Source organism: Necator americanus, chromosome I (genome assembly GCF_031761385.1).
Source record: "Necator americanus strain Aroian chromosome I, whole genome shotgun sequence".
Classification (NCBI taxonomy): domain Eukaryota; kingdom Metazoa; phylum Nematoda; class Chromadorea; order Rhabditida; family Ancylostomatidae; genus Necator; species Necator americanus.
Window position 1 is genome coordinate 23,414,283 of NC_087371.1, and position 21,604 is coordinate 23,435,886.

The following is a 21,604-nucleotide window of genomic DNA, read 5'->3' on the forward strand; positions in this document are numbered from 1 at the left end:
ACGTTAACATATTCTTTAGAAGTCGAATGGATGAATAGCGAAAAAACGTGGTAAGTATTGAGAAAATTGAGCAGAACAACTAGAGCAGAAGATCGAATCCGGAGCATGCAATAAAAAAAGGTTCAAATTGGTTTTGAAGATGTTATTGGGAACTTCACAATTACAGGTTAAAATCACTGAATAGGTTTCAAGTCGCTCAAAGCAAGTGAGTTCCACTCCGCAAGGAAAGGGCAATCCACCCGTGAAATCATCCTGCTTCTCTGGACTCAAGGTTACAAAGCTCACAAAGGGCTTTTCGCACAATCAAGGAACAAAAAAAAATGAAGAAAAATAAGAACGAAATCCACAAGAAAAAAGAGAGTAGGAAGAGAGAAGAAAGCTCGCGTCTGACACTTGTTAGCGGACAAAAATTGCTAAGTAATTAAAAATTGACGCTTAGTTGAGGGGAAAGAACTGAGCATTCCTTCTGAAAAAGTGAGAAGAAGCTTCACGTCTTCTTATTCGCTTCAAACTGCTTCAATTTAAACGCAGCGTAGATTTTTCGGCTTTAGAAACTTTAAAAGATACAGAAAAAGAGAATTGAACATCCGTCGTGCACAGTACTTAAAAAGCGAATTGGGAAAAGAATAAGGAACCCCTCGAGCAAACCAATGATATTCTGGTAACAGAAAAACAAACGTGCACACGAATGAGGTTTTACTTGTAAGCTTGGATGAATTCGCAGGATGCGAAAGTGAAAGAACAAACAAACGAGGCGCAGGAACAAGTAAGATGCTGCAGTGATGCGTGACGGATCGATCCAAGAGATCAACGCACTTCATTTCCGGTTCAGAGCGCAAGGCGAGGACTACTACAGGAGGATCCACAGACGATGAAGGTTGGATTTCGGAAGAAAGAAAGTTTATTCGGAAGAATTTTCAACTCTTTTATTTTGTTGCTAAGTTATTAGAAACTTTGAGGGGCCTTTGCTTTTTCTACAGTCCTTCTTCGCGATCCATGGGCCTTTGTGTGATCTACCTCAATACGGCCTCAAAATCTTATTTCTCAGCAATTTAACACTAAATCTATGCATTTTACAGGTCCGACTTCATGGCTGAGATGTTACCAAACAATTTAGCTAAATTTTGCCTAAAAATATATGGCAAACAAACAAACAAATAAAAACATATAACCGCTCTTCTTTGGCTTTTGTTTTCTTGCAAACAGTTTTTCGAGAAATGATTCCATCTAAAGCCCCATTTATTTGCTTGTTAATTAACTCATTAGTCGATTTATTAACTTTTCATTTATTTATTTATGAACTCGAGGCGCTCCACAATAATCTTGGCTCAGATTTAAAGGAAAGTCGCGGAAAATCCATTCTATTCGATTATCGTAAAATTCAGCGAGGCGTTGGAGATGTTTGTCCCGTACGCAGCTCAAATGATAAATACAATAGATTTTGTGCCCGTCAAACAAGCAATTAGTTGTTATGGAGGTAGCGAGGCAACGATAGACCCAGGGATCTCTCATTTGGTGAAGTCTCTCACTCCTCAATCAAAACGTTAAAAAGGGAAAAGAAGGAAGAATTAGCGCTCTGAATTTGACGTGTTCTGATAGCCGCATTTTCATAAGTGTTAACGCATTCCGCTCATTTTGTCCGCTAAAAATCCATGGGGGATTTTTTTTCCTGTTCGAATGTACATAGACGTAATTACGAGGACAACTGACATAACAACTAAATTAAAAGACGGGCATTAGTAAGTTTACAACATAAGCAATATTTCCTTCGAAATTAGATATTTTTGAGGGTGAAGCCATAGTCACCAGTGAGTTAGAGCAGAAATCTTGCAGGAAAAATGTTGCGGATTAATACGTGACTGTTGTATCTTCATAGGAAATGTGACTACTATATTTATATTTTTTTAAAATATTTTTTTCGTAGACCCATGGTAGCTTTTCAAAGAACTGCACTCGTTCTATTATCGGTAACACCTGTAACAGTACCAAAAACTCATCTTACTATATTTATAAATATATATATGAATAACTATATGAAGATGAGAATGAATGAATGACGATATGTAAATATTCAAAGTGAACAACGCTACAATTTTCTTTTACCACAAGCAACAACGTTTAGAAGAAGAAGTTTAGAAAGCGGTATTTTCTCTTGTCTAGGTACGAAAAATGTCTGTAAAATGAGAAGGGTGGAAGAAAAACTTCGCCGAAAAGACCGACGAGCTGAGCCGCTAACAGGAACCAGCATATAAACCACGATGGCTTATGGTTAATGAAGATGTTTATGTGAGGATTTGCAGGAAAATGCGAGACATTTGATCCGTTTACGGCTGTAAAGTGTGAGGGAATCCAAAGATGCAGTCTTTGTTACAAGCGATAGAGAGAAGCTTTTGAAAAAAAAGCTGGAAGCTTTGTTTTACGTGCATAAAACGAAGCAATGTGCCACTATGCTGGACAAAGACTATGATGAATGAAGGAAAACGTGGCCGCAGGGGTCGTATGAATCAGCTGTCGACGGGGCGAACATCGTAAACTTCGTTCGGACAGGTGCTCAACTCTCTTTCCGTGGAATAACTATGCGGTAATGGAGAGACGGAGCGACGGGACAGTCGACGAGTCTCCTCGCAGTGCCCTCCGTCGGCGCTGAGGACCTCTCCTTCGATCGCCCGCTGCCTCTCGCTCTCACCTTTACCCGGTAGACCTCGCCGCAACCAAATCTCCCCCTCTCCGTCCACTACGATCGTATTCGCTGTTGGTCTCGCTTCGAGTGATGCGTACAGGTGTTTGTTTGGATAGAAATCGAGGCGGCGGAGATCACCTCTTGAAAAGCAGTGGAGGATAAGCGAATATAGCACGACCTGAAGATCCTAGAGCCGAAATCCGAAAGATGGACCGAAAGGTGAGAATTTGAAGATCATTCGATCTGTCGGTTTTGGAATTGTCGACCATCAACTTTCCCCTCACACCGATGCTGTTTTGACTCTTCCTGTACGTTAAACTTATATTGGCATCCAGATCACTTCTGCTGCTGCGATAACTAAAAAGCTCATTTTGTGATTCTGTTTAATGTTTCAAGATCCCTATGGCATGGGATCGATAAGCTTCAAACAACGTTGAGAGTTTTCCGTGATCAATTTGAATTTATGATAATCCATGAAGATTTACGAGACAAGGTGGTCCCTTACATCTCCCCATAAGAATGGTTGTTGGTTCAAAACCGCACTAATACCAAATTAAGCCTTCCATCACTCTGGGATCGATCAATCGGTACCAGATTTGTCTGGGGGATAAGAAAACTTGACATGCCCCCGCAACTCATTTTAAGGCTGCAGACCCGTTCACGAAACTCAACCGAATCTGAGTTGAATTCGAACGCGTAGGCACATTCTTATAAGGATTGGTCAGCGCCGTGCACTTTATCTTCTGTCCTTTACGTCAAGAAATCTATCGCACTACTGACTAATTTTTCACGTGAAAATTTGAATTATTTATGACATATGTGCAGAAATCTCTACTCGTTACTTAATTTACTCGCTTCGCTTGCTCTGCATCGGAAAAAGGTCAGTTAAAATTGAACCAGTGATCGAAATCGACCTTGCGACTAAAAAGACCGCATGTAGTAGCGAGTTACTGAGTTTCTTTTGGCTAAAATTCCTCTTTTGGAATGAGATTCGACGGAAGCGAGTAGATGTTTTAGAATTCGGGATTGCTTCTTTCAGCTATTAAAACTTTGCCTCTTCCCACTCTAAAATAATGTTCTTTTCCTGGTTTTCAATCATTTATTCCGCTGAAGTACAAGTTCCACCCAGGAGAAGTGCCTGAACAACAACGAATTTCTTGGAGTATAGCTAATAAATTACAACTAGCACTCAATTTTAATTCTCAGAACCAATTGCGATTGCTTCTCAGCTGCAAATTTATCCGAGTTTTCAAACGATGCAAGCGAGATCCATGTACTCTGTTGGCCCAGATGGTTCACAAAATGAACCGCCATGCCTTCAAAGCATTCGGATCACAATTCATAAGACATAAAACAAAAAAAAATTCCAAGTAAGCAGTTTACGACAAAGATTCAATGATAATTCTTAGCATTTCGTTCCACAACTGTCTTCTTCGATTAAATTCTCCTATCGTTGCGTTAGCGTACGACGTTTCGAAGTGAGACGATGCACTAATGAAAAACTTCCGATGAGAAATGATCGACCAATACGGAATTGACATGGAATGTGAAAAGTCTAATCAAATGAATGGAGAAATTGGGACAACATCAATGGATAAGCCCGTTGAAGCTGGATGAGTGCAAAAAAGTTACCGTAGGTGATACACACATCGAAACCCAATAATTGAATTTACGATTTTGAATCTTTCACCAAAATGGGAGCACTATTAACTACCGAGTACATAGTCCTTCTTTTTCTCCCATTCCTTTCTCTCTTTCCTTTTTTACTCGCTCTTTTCCCCTGTCACCTTCTCGTTGTCTATCAATGAATCACTAAATCTTCGCTTTTTCTTCTTCCGTTTCTCTCTCCACACTTTTTTGAAAGAATTTTCATATCTACAAGGAGCAACTATGGAGAATGCTTAAGAAACTAAAGTACAGGAAAACGAAATGTTTCCCGGAACCTTCAAATTCTCACCAATGTTTTTCTCAACAAGATAACGGCAGTTTTCACAACATTCTTTGAATGATAATTAGTTGAACAAATCTCAGACTTGATACAAAATTATCATAAAATTATTTCTACAAAAAATTAACTTCTGCACTTAATAGCAATCTGTTATCGTAATTTCCAAAGTTCATTTTCAATTAATTCCGAGATGAATCTATTTGTATGAAATCTATATAATAATCTATAGTTAATAATTAATATAGTAAATATAATTACAGTCATGATGAGTAAATTATTATCTATAAGTGAAAATTATTCACAGATATAACTATAATTACAAGTTCGGATCTATTTACATTTATAATTATAGAAAAACTGCCGTCTTACGATGTAACAATGAGAAAATTGCACTCAATGAGGAATCCGTAAGGAGATACGCAGCCACAAATTGGTGAAGTATGCCGACGGTGGAGTTTTTCTTCCATTCTTCTCAGTTTTCGGACATTTTTCGAACTTAAAGGCATCACCCCACGAATCTGAGGTGTTGCAGATTTCAGGTGGAGTATTCGTATACGGAATGGGAGACTACGGAGAGGAGGGTGATTCCGTCCATTTCTTCCTAATTGCCGTAAAAAAACGGCCCGGAAGATACGGCTTCAGGCGTTTTGGCGCACTATTTTCTACAAGTTTGACTGGAGCGCGCCAGCCTTGTGCGGCGCCGCATCTTCGGGGCCGTTTTTACGGCAATTAGGAAGAAATAGACGGAATCACCCACCTCTCCGTAGTCTCCCATCCCGTATACGAATACTCCACCTGAAATCTGCACCACCTCAGATTCGTGGGGTGATGCCTTTAAATGAGTGAAAATACCACTTTCTAAACTTCTTCCAAGCGTTTTCTTGTTGCACTTCCGCCCATTGCGGAAGCGGTGGCGGAGACTACTGTTCGCTTAGGTCCCAATTGGAAGCAGTTTATTAACTAGGAAGATTTGTTTCTCTTCTTCTTTTCAACAACGATCAGGAATCAATTCCCTAAAGGATTAGCGAACACATCAACACATCAATCATTTCTATGGAACGAAAATTTCTGCAAGCTTCAACATTCTCCCCGACGTGGAACGTAAACAGTTCCAGTGCGGGGAATGCGATGGCACGTCCAGCAATTAAACCCGACGCAGGTTTTCCCAAGTTTTCAGCTATTTCTTCATGTCTTAATCAACTCTGCTTTCATCTACACATCTGGAACATCCTCGTACCGTATTCCTTCAGAGCTCTACTCTTTCTTACTATCCAAAGTTCAAGAGAATTTTCAAATTTCTTTTGATCTTTCCGATAATTTTTCGCAAGTTTGTCTCCACTCTCTGATTGAGATACAAGAGAGCTAAAAAGTATCCGGATTCTCTTTAAAAACCCGAGATTGTTTTTGGAAAACCTTAACCTAATTTTGAAAGAAAAACTGAGCGGAAAATTCCCATACTTACGCTTGTTAGGCGCAAGGAACACAATCAAATTTCGCCACCTACACATAAGATGCGCACGTGTTCAATCCTCAAAGAGCGCCTTAAGAGGACTATCTGGATATCCCAGGTCCACAAATGAGATAACTTCGAATTCAAGTTGAACAACGTTGCGCATTCCAACTTTCAGCACTTTTTCCTTAATTCTTTGAGACACAAAACGTGAAATAGCATTGACTTTAGTGGAAGATATGAGGCTATGGCTATGCAACCACAAAAAAAAACTAAATCCCATCATTATAGAAACCACAGAAACTCTTCGCAGGCGAAAAAGAACCAATGCGCAGCCCTTTTTAGCGCAATACACATGTAGTCATAGATATCGCTTTGCAATCTGCAATTACTACTCCTTGAAGCGAAAATCGAAGATGCTCGAAGAATGTGCGACTTCATTCCAGTTCATTAATATACTCATTCATTAATATACTATAATATAATATACTTTTAATACAGTACTTCAGTTAGTTATTTAGCAGAGTACTCCAGTCGAAATATTTTTTAGACTATTCTGTATTTCTCTTCATAATAAAGAGCTGCAAGAGTTAATGTGACTGAGACCAAAAACGAAATACGAGTCCTATCCAGTAAATGAGAGGAAACCTCCCTCAGGATAAAAACCAAAGTCCGAACGAAGCACGAACACTCAGTCGTTCTTGTCTATCTAATCGAGGAAATAAAGAGTTCGTGCAGCTTTAAGTGTAGTAGGTGATTAGAACCAGTTATAAAGAAATAAGGTATTATACTCTAAAGTAGTCCTTAGTGTGCACGCTAGAGAATATACCTAGATGAGTACCGCAGCAGTAACTCATGCAGGTTCATATCAGAAGCGGAACAGATGACGAATGGAGCTGAACAAGTAAGTTACTTTTCTATGGAATCGCTAGCGTCTGTATGAAGTTCATAGGAAAGTTAAGGGAGGTAGTTTGAGGAGTAGGGAGAGAGAGAGTGACATGAAGTAAAGAGAGAAGAACTGGCAGCTCACTGGGAGTTAGAAGAGGTAGAAAACATATCCTTAGCAGTATTCATCTCTATATACATAAATCAATTCTTTCTTTGACATTAGTGCATACTGTGCACCTAATTTACATCTGTACACCACATCAGTGACAACTTGAAAAAAAAAGATCTAAGAAAATATTCCTTTGTCGAGCCAATTAGAGCGCTGCATATATTATAAATCATCTGATAGATTCTACTTCAAGGAAGAGTCAAGAATCCTTTAATAGGCACTGTATTTCAGAGGGCCTAGATAACCTCAAGCTTCAAAAAAATTAATTTCTACGAAGAAATTTCAAGAGCGAAATGTTAGGGGTTGCATGCACGGTTTTTAAGCTTCCTTCCTTGTTGACCTCTAATTTCACCTCTAGAGGGTAAAGCCGTAGCGCTTTACCCTCTAGAGGTGAAATTAGAGGTCAACATTAATCCGGAAGAAGACGTCAGACATCTTCTAAATTCAATACACTGAAGAAAAGCCTACCAAAAATGATAAACACGTCAACTAAATATATATCCTATAAAGTAAACCCAGTACTTCGGAAATTGTTTTGTTTGTCCCGAACTCAGTACGTTTCAAATATGATAGTATTGTTTTTTTACATATTTTATACCGAAATGATATTTCTAATATACACACCACACTTTTTTCACTTTTTTTTTAACACTTTTTTTCAAAATTCTCAGAATGAGTCTGCAAGAATGAAAGATTAAAATGACAAAGCTCCAAAGGAATTAACCGAAAAAAGGTCAGACATTCCTATGGATACGGTAAAGTTACAGCACGAAAGAAGGAACGTTCAAGCGTTAACACAATGGAATGATGTACAAACAAAGTTGTCTGTGACCACTCTAAGCCGTTCACTACCGCGTTAATGAGGTAAAAATCACTGAATCGGTCAGATTTAGTGGCAGTCACACACTAGGCGCTTACGATAGACAAGAAAGTTGCAGACAGATCGTGATTTGTCAGAAAACACATGAAATTTCCTGTTCCTTTCTCGTCAATGTTGATTTCACGTTTTTCAGAAAATCTACAACCGATCTATGAATTTTACGAGATTATTGTTCCAATTTTAATGTAGACTTTTAGGTATTAGGCGTGGTCGTAATGCTATGGAAAAAAGCGGTATAATTAAAATATAATACGAATATAATATAAATAATAGTAAAGACTGGAAATTTCAAGAAACACTGAACAAATTCAATGAACAAAATTCGAAGACGGAGTGTAACTGACGTTCAAATGACCCTGTAACAGTTAGTAAGGGCAATGATCTGACATAGATTTTTCTAGCCATTTATCAAGGTTTTTATTTTCAGTTCCTTAACGGAAACAATAGTTTCGGCGAAAATTTTCCAAGGTTTTTCTCCGTTATTCATAATTTTACTGGGATCTACTTTTTCCGCTGAGTTTACTTTTCGTCATGAATACCTTTCGCCGCAGCCAGTATTTCTTTGAGTTCCTAACTTTTTCACAACTGTTAGGACAGAGGAAATTCGAAACACCGAACATAACGTTATCTATACACAAGCAAAAACATGGATCTGCCTCTTAGTGCAAAAAAAAAACTTAAAAAGTTTCAAATTGTCACAAGGACTAGGAAGAATTCAACGCACAGCTATGGTATTTCAACAGCACGCCGTATGGCGTCTATGAAATGCAGAAGGTTTTATTGTTCATCACGGATATTTCAGGAACAAAAAATAGCACTAAATTTTAAAACAAGTGGTATTCTTCCTTGTTATTCTACTGAAACTGTGAAAACCAAAGTTTATTCATATCAAATTGTAACTCTCTATTTTACGTACATAGATACAGTGCGAGGTGGTCTATTTGAGAGATTGTTCGTTCTCCTCCCTATGCACGTCCAGCTCTTCGTATTCTTATAGTGGTAAGATTATAATGGAGCTTTCCTAAGTCGTTTTCCAAGAAACTATATATTCTTCGTCATAATCCAGCGTTCAAAATTACTTCACTACTCCAATCTGCTATTAAAATCATCTACAGTAAGAATAAGTGGAAAATAAAGGGTTTTAAAGATAGAGAAGAAGAAGAAGGAGAAGAGGCTGAACACGGTGACGGTCAACACAAAAATGTTCCTGAGTTCATCAAAGAAAAAGTTTCAAAGGAGGAAAGAATCCTCGTAAAAAATGAGGTGCAAAGTTCATCTGGGAAAGTTCATGAATGAACGGACAGAATAGCCTTGGCGACTGGTGTGGTTGTGCAAAGAAGACACATCGAGCAGACACAGATGTGCTCGGCGAGCGATGCCAATTAGCCGTCTCGTTTTTCCGTGAATATTTCCAAGCCGCAAAACATGCACAGACGACCTCATGCACCGACCTCTTCGACCGATGGGAACGGCCTGGACGAGCGCAGCCGAAAGGGTAAGGGAGCAACGGACGAAGGCGTCCTCCTGATGTTGGTGAAACGTGTATAGCCAGCCCCGTAAACGGCAAAAGAACGTATTCGGAAGACTCGTAACTTGCTAAGCGGTCTGATCGTAAACGAGCTTCGAACGACGGCAAACAGACAGAAAAACGTATTCAAACGAAGCCGTTTCTATTGAAAGAAGCCGATGTAAAGGTACACATAAACAGCCCTCATCAGATATGACGACGCGGTTTCCCTCCTCGTACTGACACCTTTGGCTTTAATCCGTTCCCTAATTTCCTTCGACTTCTTTTTTATTTGTAGAAACCTTACTGTTTACTTGACGTAGACTCCCTTCAAAGAAGACTGGTACAAGGCAACCTGGATTTAATTATATAAAATTTGAGGGCGTTAAATCTATCAAGTTTTGAGAAGAAATTCAAAAATGCAGGAAAAGTTCTCGTTCATCTACTACTCATTCATATTTCTTATTTCATCTACCAGACAGCGATGAATGATGAACGATGAACGTGTGAATGCTATCTTCTAGTATCCTTTGATTTTTCAGATGAAGAATGTCCTGGAGATTTTCCAACGTTAATCTCATAATTTGGAAATTTGCCAAAAGGATTGTCATCGTGCACTGCTATGATTCCTGAATTCCAAACGTAACAAATAAACAAAACCAATTCAGTTCTTGATCCTCGCTCATTTTTTCCACTTTGAGTCTGCAACCATGATAATCACTTTGTCAACCCGTTTTATCGTTATCTGTTCGTGAATGCTACTGACTCTGCAGCACTGTAAGACTGATGTAAGGTATTACTGTGCTACAGAGCCTGTAACATGGATGTAATGTGGAACAGAATCCAAACTTCTGGAAGAAACATTTTACGTCATGGACGGATTTTACTTCGTTGCTTGAAGGAAAAAAAATTAGCAAAGAAGAGAAGTGTTCCTGTTCGCACATTTGAACTACAAATAAGTGACTCAAAGGCGCGCTGCTGGACCCAAAATTTAAATAATATTCTCACAGCTCATCCTTAATCAAATCCACATATTCTTGGCGGAGAGTGTTGCAAGCGAAAGAAAAAAAGAATTGATAAAAACAAACGATTCGTTGGATCTCAGCACTTACCTAATATGTTTAGACCCCTTTTTTAAGAGGAACCCTACTTCATCCACTAAGACCTGCTGTTATTACCGCTGAAAAACATCTCCTCTTCAGAAAATGTTGGATATAACAAACATGATAGCGATTTCCGGATCCTTCTCCATCTGCAACGCGTCACGAAGTCGTCGTTTTTCTTTTCAAGACCAATCATCCCTCTACGCTCACATTTTCGCTCACATTTTATTCGTCGGAAAAGTAGAGATACGTTTCGTGCGAAGAAAACTAACGCGATTATACGTTGCCAATTATTCACACTTTCCATATTCCTCGTTACATTTGGCTTAATTGCTCCGGACCCTCGCCTTCATCCAGTAAGGATCAACACTCGATATCGACGAGTCCGACGAGTTGAGAGGCGACATATGTGCTCCATTAATCGATCTGCACTCCCTTTCGGGAGCAAATCCATCTGGCAGCAGCAGCATGAGTACCGCCGCCGGAGCCAACTTGTGCACATTCGAGAGCAAAGGAGAAGGGACCTCTTTTTTTGGGCGGATGTCGTGGACAATTACTTCCAGAAAAACGACTAATCTCCCTCCAGAAGGAGGCCGCCGATTTGCTGCTGGGCTTGCATCGAAACTGCAGCGTATTCTGCTCGACTCGGGTACGACTTCTGGACAATAAATATTCCGATTGTCAAGCTTGAAAGAGGCACCGCCAATAGAAATTCGTTTAGACTGGCTATGAAGCTTAGCCGCGCAAAACGAGGTCCGGGAAAAGAGAAGATTAGGATAGGAACGGAACGATTGATGGGCATAATTAGACAGATATTATGGGAATTATGGTTGTCTACATCGATATTGTCCGGAAAACGAACTTGCAGTCAAAAACCTATGTCGTATCATCATACAACGTAAGAAATTCTGTTTGCATGGACAGAAAGGCCAAAGGATACTTCTCGTCATCGGTGTATAAATATTGAGTGCATTTTTAAATCCAAAGACCGAGTAAAACATTCGCATAATCAACAACAAATAAAAATAAATAAAAAAAATTGCTGTGCTGTGCACTTTCTGTGACTAGACCATAAGCTTTTACAAATCCCTCTTAATGAAATAAAGAAAGGGAAAAATCAAGGCAGAAGAACAAAATTGGATATAGGCACTTTCACATAACCTCTGTTCCGTTTCATCCTGAAATGGAAAGGATCGGTGATAGTGATATTAATAGAGCGTTACATGCTGCTAACCAAAACACCAACGAAATTCCTCTAGATCTGGATCAAACAGAATCCGAAGCCGAAATCGAAATCCTTGAATGACACCTAAATAAACAAGGAAAACCAGAAAAAAAAGGGAGAAAGGAACCAGTAGGAAATCCGAGACCTGTGTTCGTAGAATATTTACTGAATATCTTCACGATACGTAAGCAAAGGTAGATCAATCTTGCAGTCTCTGCACATGAATGCTGGTAAATTATACGAATGAACATCGAATATTCATGTTCGCAAGTTCTGTGTTTAGGTGTGACTATGATTGCATGGTAGGGTCAAAACGACACGGTGCAATTCCGTAGGCGGTTGCGCTCGAGGTGGTGCGGTGGAGCGCAGCGGATAGGATGGAGTGAGGACCGTAGCCATCACATTGCTGCAGTTCGCGATGGTCCGTCTCGATTCAGCGAATGATCGTCTGGAAGCGAAGCAAACGACAGCGAGTGCCGATAGAAGTCCGGAGAGGGAGGCGAAGATGAATGCCGTACTTTTCCAAGCGAAACGATGCGCAGCACATGGATGGACACCACATAAAATTCGTTCGTTAAGGAATCAAATCACAAAGAACGAGTCATGGAGCCTCGGCTCCTCACAAAGAGGCTCGCCGCCGCCTCTCAGTCAATCCTCGCATAAACATCGGCCATAAAAGGCAACCCATACAGCATTGACGCAATCCCCGAAACGCGGCGATCGATTACCAGTACATGACAACTACACGCACGGGCAACAATGAGCCGGAGCCATTTGTTTGTACAATATTGCTAAATAAATAAACTTAGTGCAATACTACCGCTACATAAACAAATACCACTTAAATAACATCACTTTGTAAAAAAAAGTCACTGTGTACGTAGAGTCAAGGTGGCTGCAGCCCATCCAGCTGTCACATGTACGCTGACCTCACATGACCTGCAGCCAGCCAGCAGCCATCATCCGTTCATTTTTACAGTTCGCTGCCTTTTAATTATAAATAACTATATGTCCTAAAATTACAAAATTAAAATTAATTAAAATTATAAAAAAAATTATAAAATTATAAAATTAAAATTAAAATCAAAAAAGTGACGTATCCAGGCAGAGTAATTTGTGAATATACCCAAAATAGAGCAATAGTACAGTCATTTGGGATATTTAGCATAATATTTTGGTCGTTCAGAGCTAAATGGAAATGTTGTCGGAAATTAGGTCCATTCTCCGCTCTCGTACTATGAGCACAGAAAGGCATGGATTCTTCCGTGCATTTCACATGTGGGAGTATGATAGTGAATACTAGATCTCAATTTCTTAAGATGTGACCGAAAAGCGAACGAAAAAAAGAGATTTCACTGCTCTTTGTCGAAAAAAGACTTCTTTTGGATACAATAGACATGAATTCAAAAAAAAAGAATATCGATTCCTGTGTGTCGTGGAAGGATTTCACGAAAGTGAAGAGATTAGTGTGGAAGGTAATTCAATTAGAATAATGATTAGGTCCCATGGTGAACGCAAGTTACTTTTAGCTTTTTGAAACTCCACTCTAAGAGCTTCGTATCTTTACTTTTACATGATTTTCTTCAGATGTAACTGCGCTTATCTGGCTACAAAATATATTTTTTAAGGTTATTTGTAGCGAGTTTCCGCGCAGAAAAAGAACTTATCCGGAAATTATGAAGCAGTGGAGAATTTCTTTGATCAGAGAAGGTTCCAAGAATAAATCCTAGAAAATCTGGCAGTATAGCGAATGGAAAGAAATAGAGGGAACAGAGAGTTAGTTGCTCTCCGAATACACGAAAGAATACGACGATTATGTGCGGTCACTTCACTTCGCAATCTCCATGTATAGTTGTTCTTAGTAGTGGTGTAGCGAATGTAGCGTAGCAATGCCACTCGGGAAAAACAAGGCAATTTTCGGTTAGTAAAATGTGAAGTTTATTCTTCCAGGATACCTACAAGAATTCACTTGCATTTGGCATTTGGAGCGTTTGGCATTTGGAGGAAATAAGTAAACAAGAAAAGTAGTAATAACGCTGATGGATCTGGTTGCCCCTAGCGACTAGCACAGCCCACTCTGAACACCGTCGACCCTCAATTATGGAAGCGATTCGAGTTTCGCGCGAGAGAAGTTCCACCGAGCAAGTACGAAGGAGAAAACTCGAACGGATATGCAGAAATTGAAACTATGCGGGCGTGGAATCGCGATGTTGTGAGTGGTTGGCGCGGGTGCGATCGCATATGTAGATGCACAGAGATCAGCGCAGATCGCAATCTCTGCTCCCGAACATTATAAATGACCATTTCGAGGATTTTCCGACACAGATTAGAGGGTGCGGCGTGCGGAAAAGGCAGTGGCAGCGGAGGACGGTTGCAAGGAGGAGTTCCAAGCGGGAAGCCACGCCATCAGTGTTGACTTCACAAAACATATCGCAGAAAGCCGAACATGCGGCAGAGCCAGTTCATGACTTCACCGCCAGCTGAAAAGGGCAAACAGCCATGGGCGAGGCGAGCCTCCAGGAATGAATTCGCACGGGTCGCAACTAGCACTCGGAAACGGAAGAGTTGCTTTTTCCAGAGAAAAACAAATTGGTAAATTACACCAAGTTAATCATTTTACGAGATAATTTCTCCTTGTGCTAATGTTATTTTCTCAAATTTCGTGCTCAAGGCCACTTCAAGGAAAAAATCTCTTCAGTGATTGAACGTCAGCAAAGAAAATTATTCATTAGCAACACAATGAGGACATCTCTCGGATAATCCGTCTTTCGGGAGCAGATCCACAGCTGTCACGGCTTTGTCACATCGCTATTTACTAGGATTATTAGAGTGTAACAGATTGCGCCTTGAAAGAACTTCTTAGAACTACAAGATTCTCGGTAGGTTTACTAACATATCGACTCGGTTAAGAGTCACGAATGCATTTTGTGCGATAACTGCATAAAAACAAGGAAATAGGAAGGGTCGGTTCTGGACTCAAATTCAATGCACAGAAAGTGAATCACCCAAAATGACTCGGTAAAACTCTCGATGTACACTAAACACACATAAAATCAACCTACTCATTTCACTTGGCAACATTTAGCAAAAGTTCTATAAAACGACAAATAAAAACCAGTTCAGAAGTGCTTTCAAAGAGCGTTTAGTACAACGCACACGTGGCAGAAGCGAAGAAATTGGAATAAATTGAGATGGTAATTTTAAACGTGCAAAAACTTGCAGCAGAAGTGGTGTTTCAGATGTGTTTTTGGTAGAACAAGTGTAACGAGAAGGAAACGAATGATTACAACGGAACGTAAAATTTTCTCGTGAAAAACTCGTGCGAATGAACGTTGGAAAGCAAGCAAACAAATTAACTATGTTAATAGGCGAGACGGAGGACGAGGATGCAGTGAAGGGAAGAAAAAGCAGTAAATTGCCTTTCAGTCACCGAAATGAGGAGCGACGAGACGTTAAAGTGCACAGCCGGACAATAAGAACGAATCCAGAAAAGTGGTGTCAAGAGGAGCGCAAGGTATGTGCGGTGACGGATGTGAAGAAGGAGAACTTTTCAGAAGCTCCTTCAACCAACAAACATCAGCGAAACGTAAGAAATGGGACGGGAATCGCGTCGCGAGAAGGAAACGGCGCTGATTCAGCAGGACGACGAGAGCGCCGGCGCCATGTTCGCAGCAGCAGCTTTTTCGAGAATTCATCGTCCGAGGCGAGGAAAGGGGCGTGGTCGGAGCAGGACGGGAGAGGAGATCAATGCTTCGATGCATACGCAATGTGCCATTGTGACACCAGCACTACGAATGAATGGACGGACGAACACATCGCTGCTCTCCTCGGCCACCCGGCACACTCACCGCCGCCACCACCTCACACCTGCCTATCCGATTACCCTACGTGGCAGCCCGTGGACTGCAATTTCGCGCACACATGCAATCCACCTCCAGGGACCACCGTCCCTGATTTCCACGACCTGATCTTATCCGTTCAATGAGTCGACACGACCCGTAAACGTCCGATTACAGCGATGAATTAACGAGTGCAGATTGATTATGCGGGCCGGGAGGACCAGGTTTGGAGACGATTATTACGGACGAGTGAGTGACAGAGTGCGTTCGTCATAGAGCTGATCAATTCTACATTTTCCCTGCTGAACGGGGAAGTGTGGACAGTCAGCCGGGCCTTGGTGACGGCTGCGGGTCGAGTGGATCTAATGCTAGACCACATATGGATGAGGACTTGTTTTTTCCATTACGAGGCGCGAGAAGGCCGGATTGTGTTGGCTGTAGGTGGAGCTCTGTTTTCGTGCTTGGAATCTAGGATCTATATTAATCGAGGATATAGCAGCTGATACTTCCCAACAGGTGCATGCAGAGAATTCTCTGAAAGCCAGCAAATGTAATTTCAAAGTGGCTATCTAGAGAGTAACAAGAAGTTCCTTGGGAGGTGAGGGACATTTTGAGACAAAGCGTAGTTCTGATGATGTTAGAACAAGTTTTCCTCGATTTAATTCCATTGTGTGTGTTTGTGTGAGAGAGTAGCGTAACGAAACGTTTTTTTTATAAACCTGGCTGCACGGTCTAGAATTTGCAGAGGACACGCAGCATACGGCAATTAGCTGCTCGCGCTATGTTCCCACATCGTCCTCATCGTTTTTCATCACATTGGACCCTTTAATAACATCTGACATCTTTTGTCTCACAATCATAGGAGGCAATGGGAGCGCTCCTGGGAGTTGCAAAATGACTGCATCCAGTGCCAGAAGCTCTCTAAGTAGTTCTGAAATTTTTTTGAAAAAAGACTAGGTTCCCCACTCTATAACCTTCTCATTTGTTCCACTCCTTAAACCTTCAGATAAATATGGATACAATCAAAAATCGATAGCTGAGCAGTATTTATTCAGGCAATTATTTCAAATATCATCCATCAATAAATCTCACGAAATGCTCGTTTTATCCTTGTTTTTCTTCCTAAAAACGCGAAGAGGGAGGATTTTGAAAACGAACTTCACAACATAATCCTGCAGAATTTATTTGCTCCTTACTTTAACAGTTATTTTTTCTTGGAAAAAATAAGGTCGAGTAGACTTTGTTGAAGAGTTATTTGAATCTGTAAATGATGTCTGTTTTTTCTCTAAATTGTTCAGGAATTTTCGAATACGCGCAAGCTCGTTCAATTAGAAGTTTTCATCGTAAAACCGTGGGACCAAATTTCAACAAAAATGAAGAGCACTAGTGAAACTTTAAGTAGATCTCTTCAAAGTGTACGGTTCCAGTTTTTTTTTTTGCAAATTCTTTATTCAACTCGTTGATCTTTGTCCACTCTTTCAAGCCCTAAAATCCATACGAAGTTGAATGTGCTCAATACTTCTGGAGTTAAACTAGCACCCTTCCATATTAGTGGATTTTCATCAATTTCTGTAAAACACTTCGAAATTTCCATACAAATTCACCAAATGTCAGTTTTTGTTTTACGGGGAAATTTCGTTCAAATTAATTTTTTTTTTCATTTCACAACAAAAACATTAGAACAAAATTTTCGTGAGGAAATTTTCTCAAAATTTTACTGATGGGGAAGAGCAAAAAGAGAAAAACAGTGTGAAGAAAGTACTGCACATCCGAGAAGTCATAATGTGTACTTATAAAACAGCGCATTAAATGCTAACGAGCAAAACTAATGGAATTCTCCAGGGTGACAACGAGTGAAAAACGTGTGAGTCTGAGCAATTTATATCCGCTTTGAATTCCACGAGAGCTAAGTGCTCCATTAAGCGGCGGAAAATCGTCCACTACAGCACCGCTGTGCAGTTTAACTTCACTTCACGTGAACGCAGTGCTGATGGCTGCTTTACTGATTACTGTAATCAATGTTATATTAGAAAATAGCAAACTCAAGTCGACGTACAGAAAATTACAGTAGGGTACATCATTAGATGACTTAGCAAAGGTTCTTCTGAAATAAACGAGCAGGTCATGAAGAAAAGAAGTTTTGGAAGAAAATAAAATGAGAAATAAAAAAATCCGGATTTATTGTCTCGATAGTCGAATACAACACATACGACCACTCAGATAAGGAGAAATATCATAAAAAATAAGATGAGAGGTTCAAGAGTAAGTTAACTGAGATTGACTTCACAAGACAGGAAGTAGGTTTTCTATATTTGTTTGGGAAACTCTAGTGGATGTGTCTTGCTCATCCACCTGAAAAAGCATCAGTGCAAAAATGCAACTTCCACCATAACCTCCCTCTTCCAAAAACTTCCAACCTCCTTCTATTTCTTCCTAATTGCCGTAAAAAAACGGTCCGGAAGATTCACAAGGTCACAAGGCTGGCGCGCTCCAGTCGAACTCTTGGTAGAACTCCTAGTATTATTGGATGCTGCCATATTTCAATTATTTATTTATTTACTACGTTTCTAAAAACGTTTCCGAAGTTCTCCCGTTGGAAATCTGGATAAAACTGGATACACTTTAATTCCACTTTCACTATTTACCCTTGGAAATGGCCACTAGGTTGTCTGAATGTACGAAAACAAGCTGCAACTAGGAAATGTTCATTCTCTTCAAGTTCACTTTGTGCCTAATTAAGGGCAAAATACACTGCAAATTAGATCAAGAGCATCCAATAATAATAGCCAAACTCAGGAGGTCCCTAAACAGTTGAAGATAATTTTTTTTCACTAATAACTCCACCACTGTTGTACTATCCATTGAAAGAAGTACGGTCAGCGATCGATGACCGTATTCAACAAGAACTTTGTGTTAATTAAAATTGCCGTCACAGTCCATTTCGTTGCCAATTACTTTACCTTGCTATTTATAGATATCGATTGTGAGCAGTTCAATCGTTTCACTTTTTTCCCTCTCTTTTTTTTTGATTTGGAATATCATAACGACTACTGTTGCACTTCACTGCTTAACATCGACGATGGCTACTGCCAGTGCCGACAGTCGCCAATGTCGGTGATTATGCAAACTGCTGCAAACGTAGTTTAAAATCATATCATTATCATAAACCCACCCGTCAGCATTATCAGTGTTGTTGTGTCCTCGTACAAAAAGATAGGGATTATCTATTTATTGATCGATACCACCAAAGAGATTTCCACTTCTCGAGAAGCAGGAGCAGCCTAACCTGAGACAGGCTACACAATTTGGTTCTACAATTTTTGCGTGTTGAATCCTTGAAGTAAATAAAGCAGTAATAATAGCAATTACCAGAACTAGTTCATTGATTTTTACCAACTTATCAATCAGTTAAGTAAGTTGCAAAGAAGTCTGGTCCTAGTTCCAGTGAAGTGATCCATGTTCGGGCATCTCTGAATCTTGACATTGCAGAGTTAAGTGTGCTATTTATCTTACTTACATCTTACTTTACTCTTTTTTACTATCAATCAGTTATGAATTGTAGTAGATAGCATGCTGTAGTAGTAGCAGTTACAGAGATTAATCAGTGAGGTTTCTTTTTCAAATAAAAATAGTAATGGAGCCTTTGTCCAGAATTACGACTGAATTCTGGACAAAAGCTTGATCATTATTTAGAATACCGTTGTTGGAAGGTAACTGATCAGGAGAATTATAAGTCCTTTACTAAGTAACCTGCATACCATTCTACATAGTACAGCGGTTCTTTTTTTTTGCCTCTTCATGAATGAGAGGAGCTATAGCTGAGCCAAAAAATAGTGATATCTGATTGAGTCACTAGCTGAGTAAAATGGAGAAGGGTCGAAACGAGCTGAGGCTCGAAGCGAGTGGTTGGGATCGAGGTGGGACCCAAGCTAGCTCCACTCACCGGTGTAGTGCAAGTGCCGACACTCAATCACCAACTCTGTTAAAGGCATCACCCCACGAATCTGAGCTGGTGCAGATTTCAGGTGGAGTATTCTTATAAGGGATAGTAGATTATAAAGAGGAGGGTGATTCCGTCTATTTCTTCCTAATTGCCGTAAAAAAAAACGGTCCGGAAGATTCACAAGGTCACAAGGCTGGCGCGCTACAGTCGAACTCCTGGTAGAAAATAGTGTGCCAGAACGCCCGAAGCCGTATCTTCCGGGCCATTTTTTACGGCAATTAGGAAGAAAAGGACGGAATCACCTCCCTCTCCATAATCTACTATCCCGTGTACGAATACTCCACCGTACCCCTCTGTGGGTTTTTTAACCTTATCAAGTGCGGCCGTTTCCAAACCGATACAATGGTTTTGCAAATACACCACATACCGCAGTTTTCCAACTCAACTGCAGTTAAGACATTTAAGAGATCTAACCGTAATGGCATTCACTAATCCCATGACTCGAATTCGTTCTTAATCGAGCACATGTAGATATTTGTAAAGTTCTGAGAATTTCTTCGAAGTGAGATGCTCCAGTCTATTCGCCTGAACCCTTTGTCAACTTGCAGAAACAATGATAAGCAAAGAAGATCGAAAAGCTCACATCGGACGATCATTTCATCGTAACGTCGTAGATTTGGCGACATCATTTTTGATGACGTAGATCATGGGTTGAAAATACGAACAAATGGTTCCACTTATGCACTCTTTACACTTCACCGACTATACATATGCAATATATCCTCGGCATTATGTGTGGTCGCTTATCATTCACGTTTCTTGCTCCTGAATTGCTTTTATAATGTTCGTTTTCGTTTCTAATCTTCGAACGCTTTATAGAACATTCTAGAACTTCGGCGATAGCCAGTGGCATAAATCGTGAGGTGTTCGACTTGAACATATCATATATTTAATTTAGAATTCAAAATTTAAATTGCTTACAAGAACTTCTCACGCATGTTTCATACTTACAATAATCAGAACTGGATTCATTTCTTAAGGATCGGATTGTATTGTAATCGGCATATTCTGAGCGTTAACGGTTTTGAATATACATTTTCAATTTGCATTAAAAGTCTCTTGATACTTTCCCAAAGAAGAAATGAATATTAATGAAATTTGAATGAAAAAAAACTCTTCCCTACTCGGTACCTTCCGTCATGAATTTCAGTTGAAATTTCTTGATAATTATAACAATTAATCTCCGCTTTTGTCCCCTTTTGTGGCTCTCCTTTCCACTTTTTTATGCTTTAGTTCACTACGATTCCCGCTTACTTTTTTCAGTTTTCAGGGGAAGGGAGGGGAGGACAATAGGTAGACTCGCTATTAAGATCGGTAAGGCATCTTTCGAGGTAATTTCAAATGCAGAACACGAATGTATATTGTAAAATTTTAATGTGGACACAGTTTTTGTGAAACAAATCCTTAATTTCAATTTTTAATTTCATTTCAATTTTGTCAAGAGAAGCGGTTTTGGTTGATTTAGATCTTTTCATAAACCGTTCGGCGGTTTAGTGTACATGCTGAAATGCCACATTCGTTTCAAGTGTGTGGAATAATCTCAGTAGTCCAGGAAGGCTCAAAAATCAAACAAAAAAAATTGGAAAAGTCGGACTGGTGCCCTCCAACTACCACTGCGCCTTGTCTTCACTTGATTGACGAAATAATGTACTTATCCAAGCGATACAACTCCAAGAGGGTATCGTGATCCTTTATCAATAATATCCGGTCTACCCAGTACCCAACTAGCGGACAAATCAAACGGAGAATTTATCCATAAATCCAATAATTTTAATTTAACTGAACATTATGTGCATTTTCTCTCCAAACTCATGCACTATAGTGCTCGCGTTCCATCGAGATTTCCAAAAATTCCCAAAAACGAATCTCGGGTCCTTTCATTGCAAATACTGCACCGGACGTTCCTCGCGGC

General features: G+C 39.9%; 3 protein-coding genes across 3 annotated transcripts; all 3 read left to right on the forward strand.

The window, feature by feature from the left end:
* Positions 1-9,307: 9,307 nt before the first annotated feature.
* On the forward strand, positions 9,308-11,294 carry RB195_006609 (uncharacterized protein; the record flags this gene model as incomplete). Its single annotated transcript, XM_064179793.1, has 2 exons — positions 9,308-9,510; positions 11,189-11,294. 2 exons carry the CDS (start codon positions 9,308-9,310, stop codon positions 11,292-11,294), a joined length of 309 nt encoding a protein of 102 aa, XP_064036723.1.
* Positions 11,295-12,268: 974 nt separating this feature from the next.
* RB195_006610 (uncharacterized protein) lies at positions 12,269-12,526 on the forward strand (the record flags this gene model as incomplete). Its single annotated transcript, XM_064179794.1, has 1 exon — positions 12,269-12,526. The coding sequence occupies one exon, from the start codon at positions 12,269-12,271 to the stop codon at positions 12,524-12,526; it is 258 nt and encodes an 85-aa protein (XP_064036724.1).
* Positions 12,527-15,175: 2,649 nt separating this feature from the next.
* RB195_006611 (uncharacterized protein) lies at positions 15,176-15,835 on the forward strand (the record flags this gene model as incomplete). Its single annotated transcript, XM_013452280.2, has 1 exon — positions 15,176-15,835. The coding sequence occupies one exon, from the start codon at positions 15,176-15,178 to the stop codon at positions 15,833-15,835; it is 660 nt and encodes a 219-aa protein (XP_013307734.2).
* Positions 15,836-21,604: the final 5,769 nt, after the last annotated feature.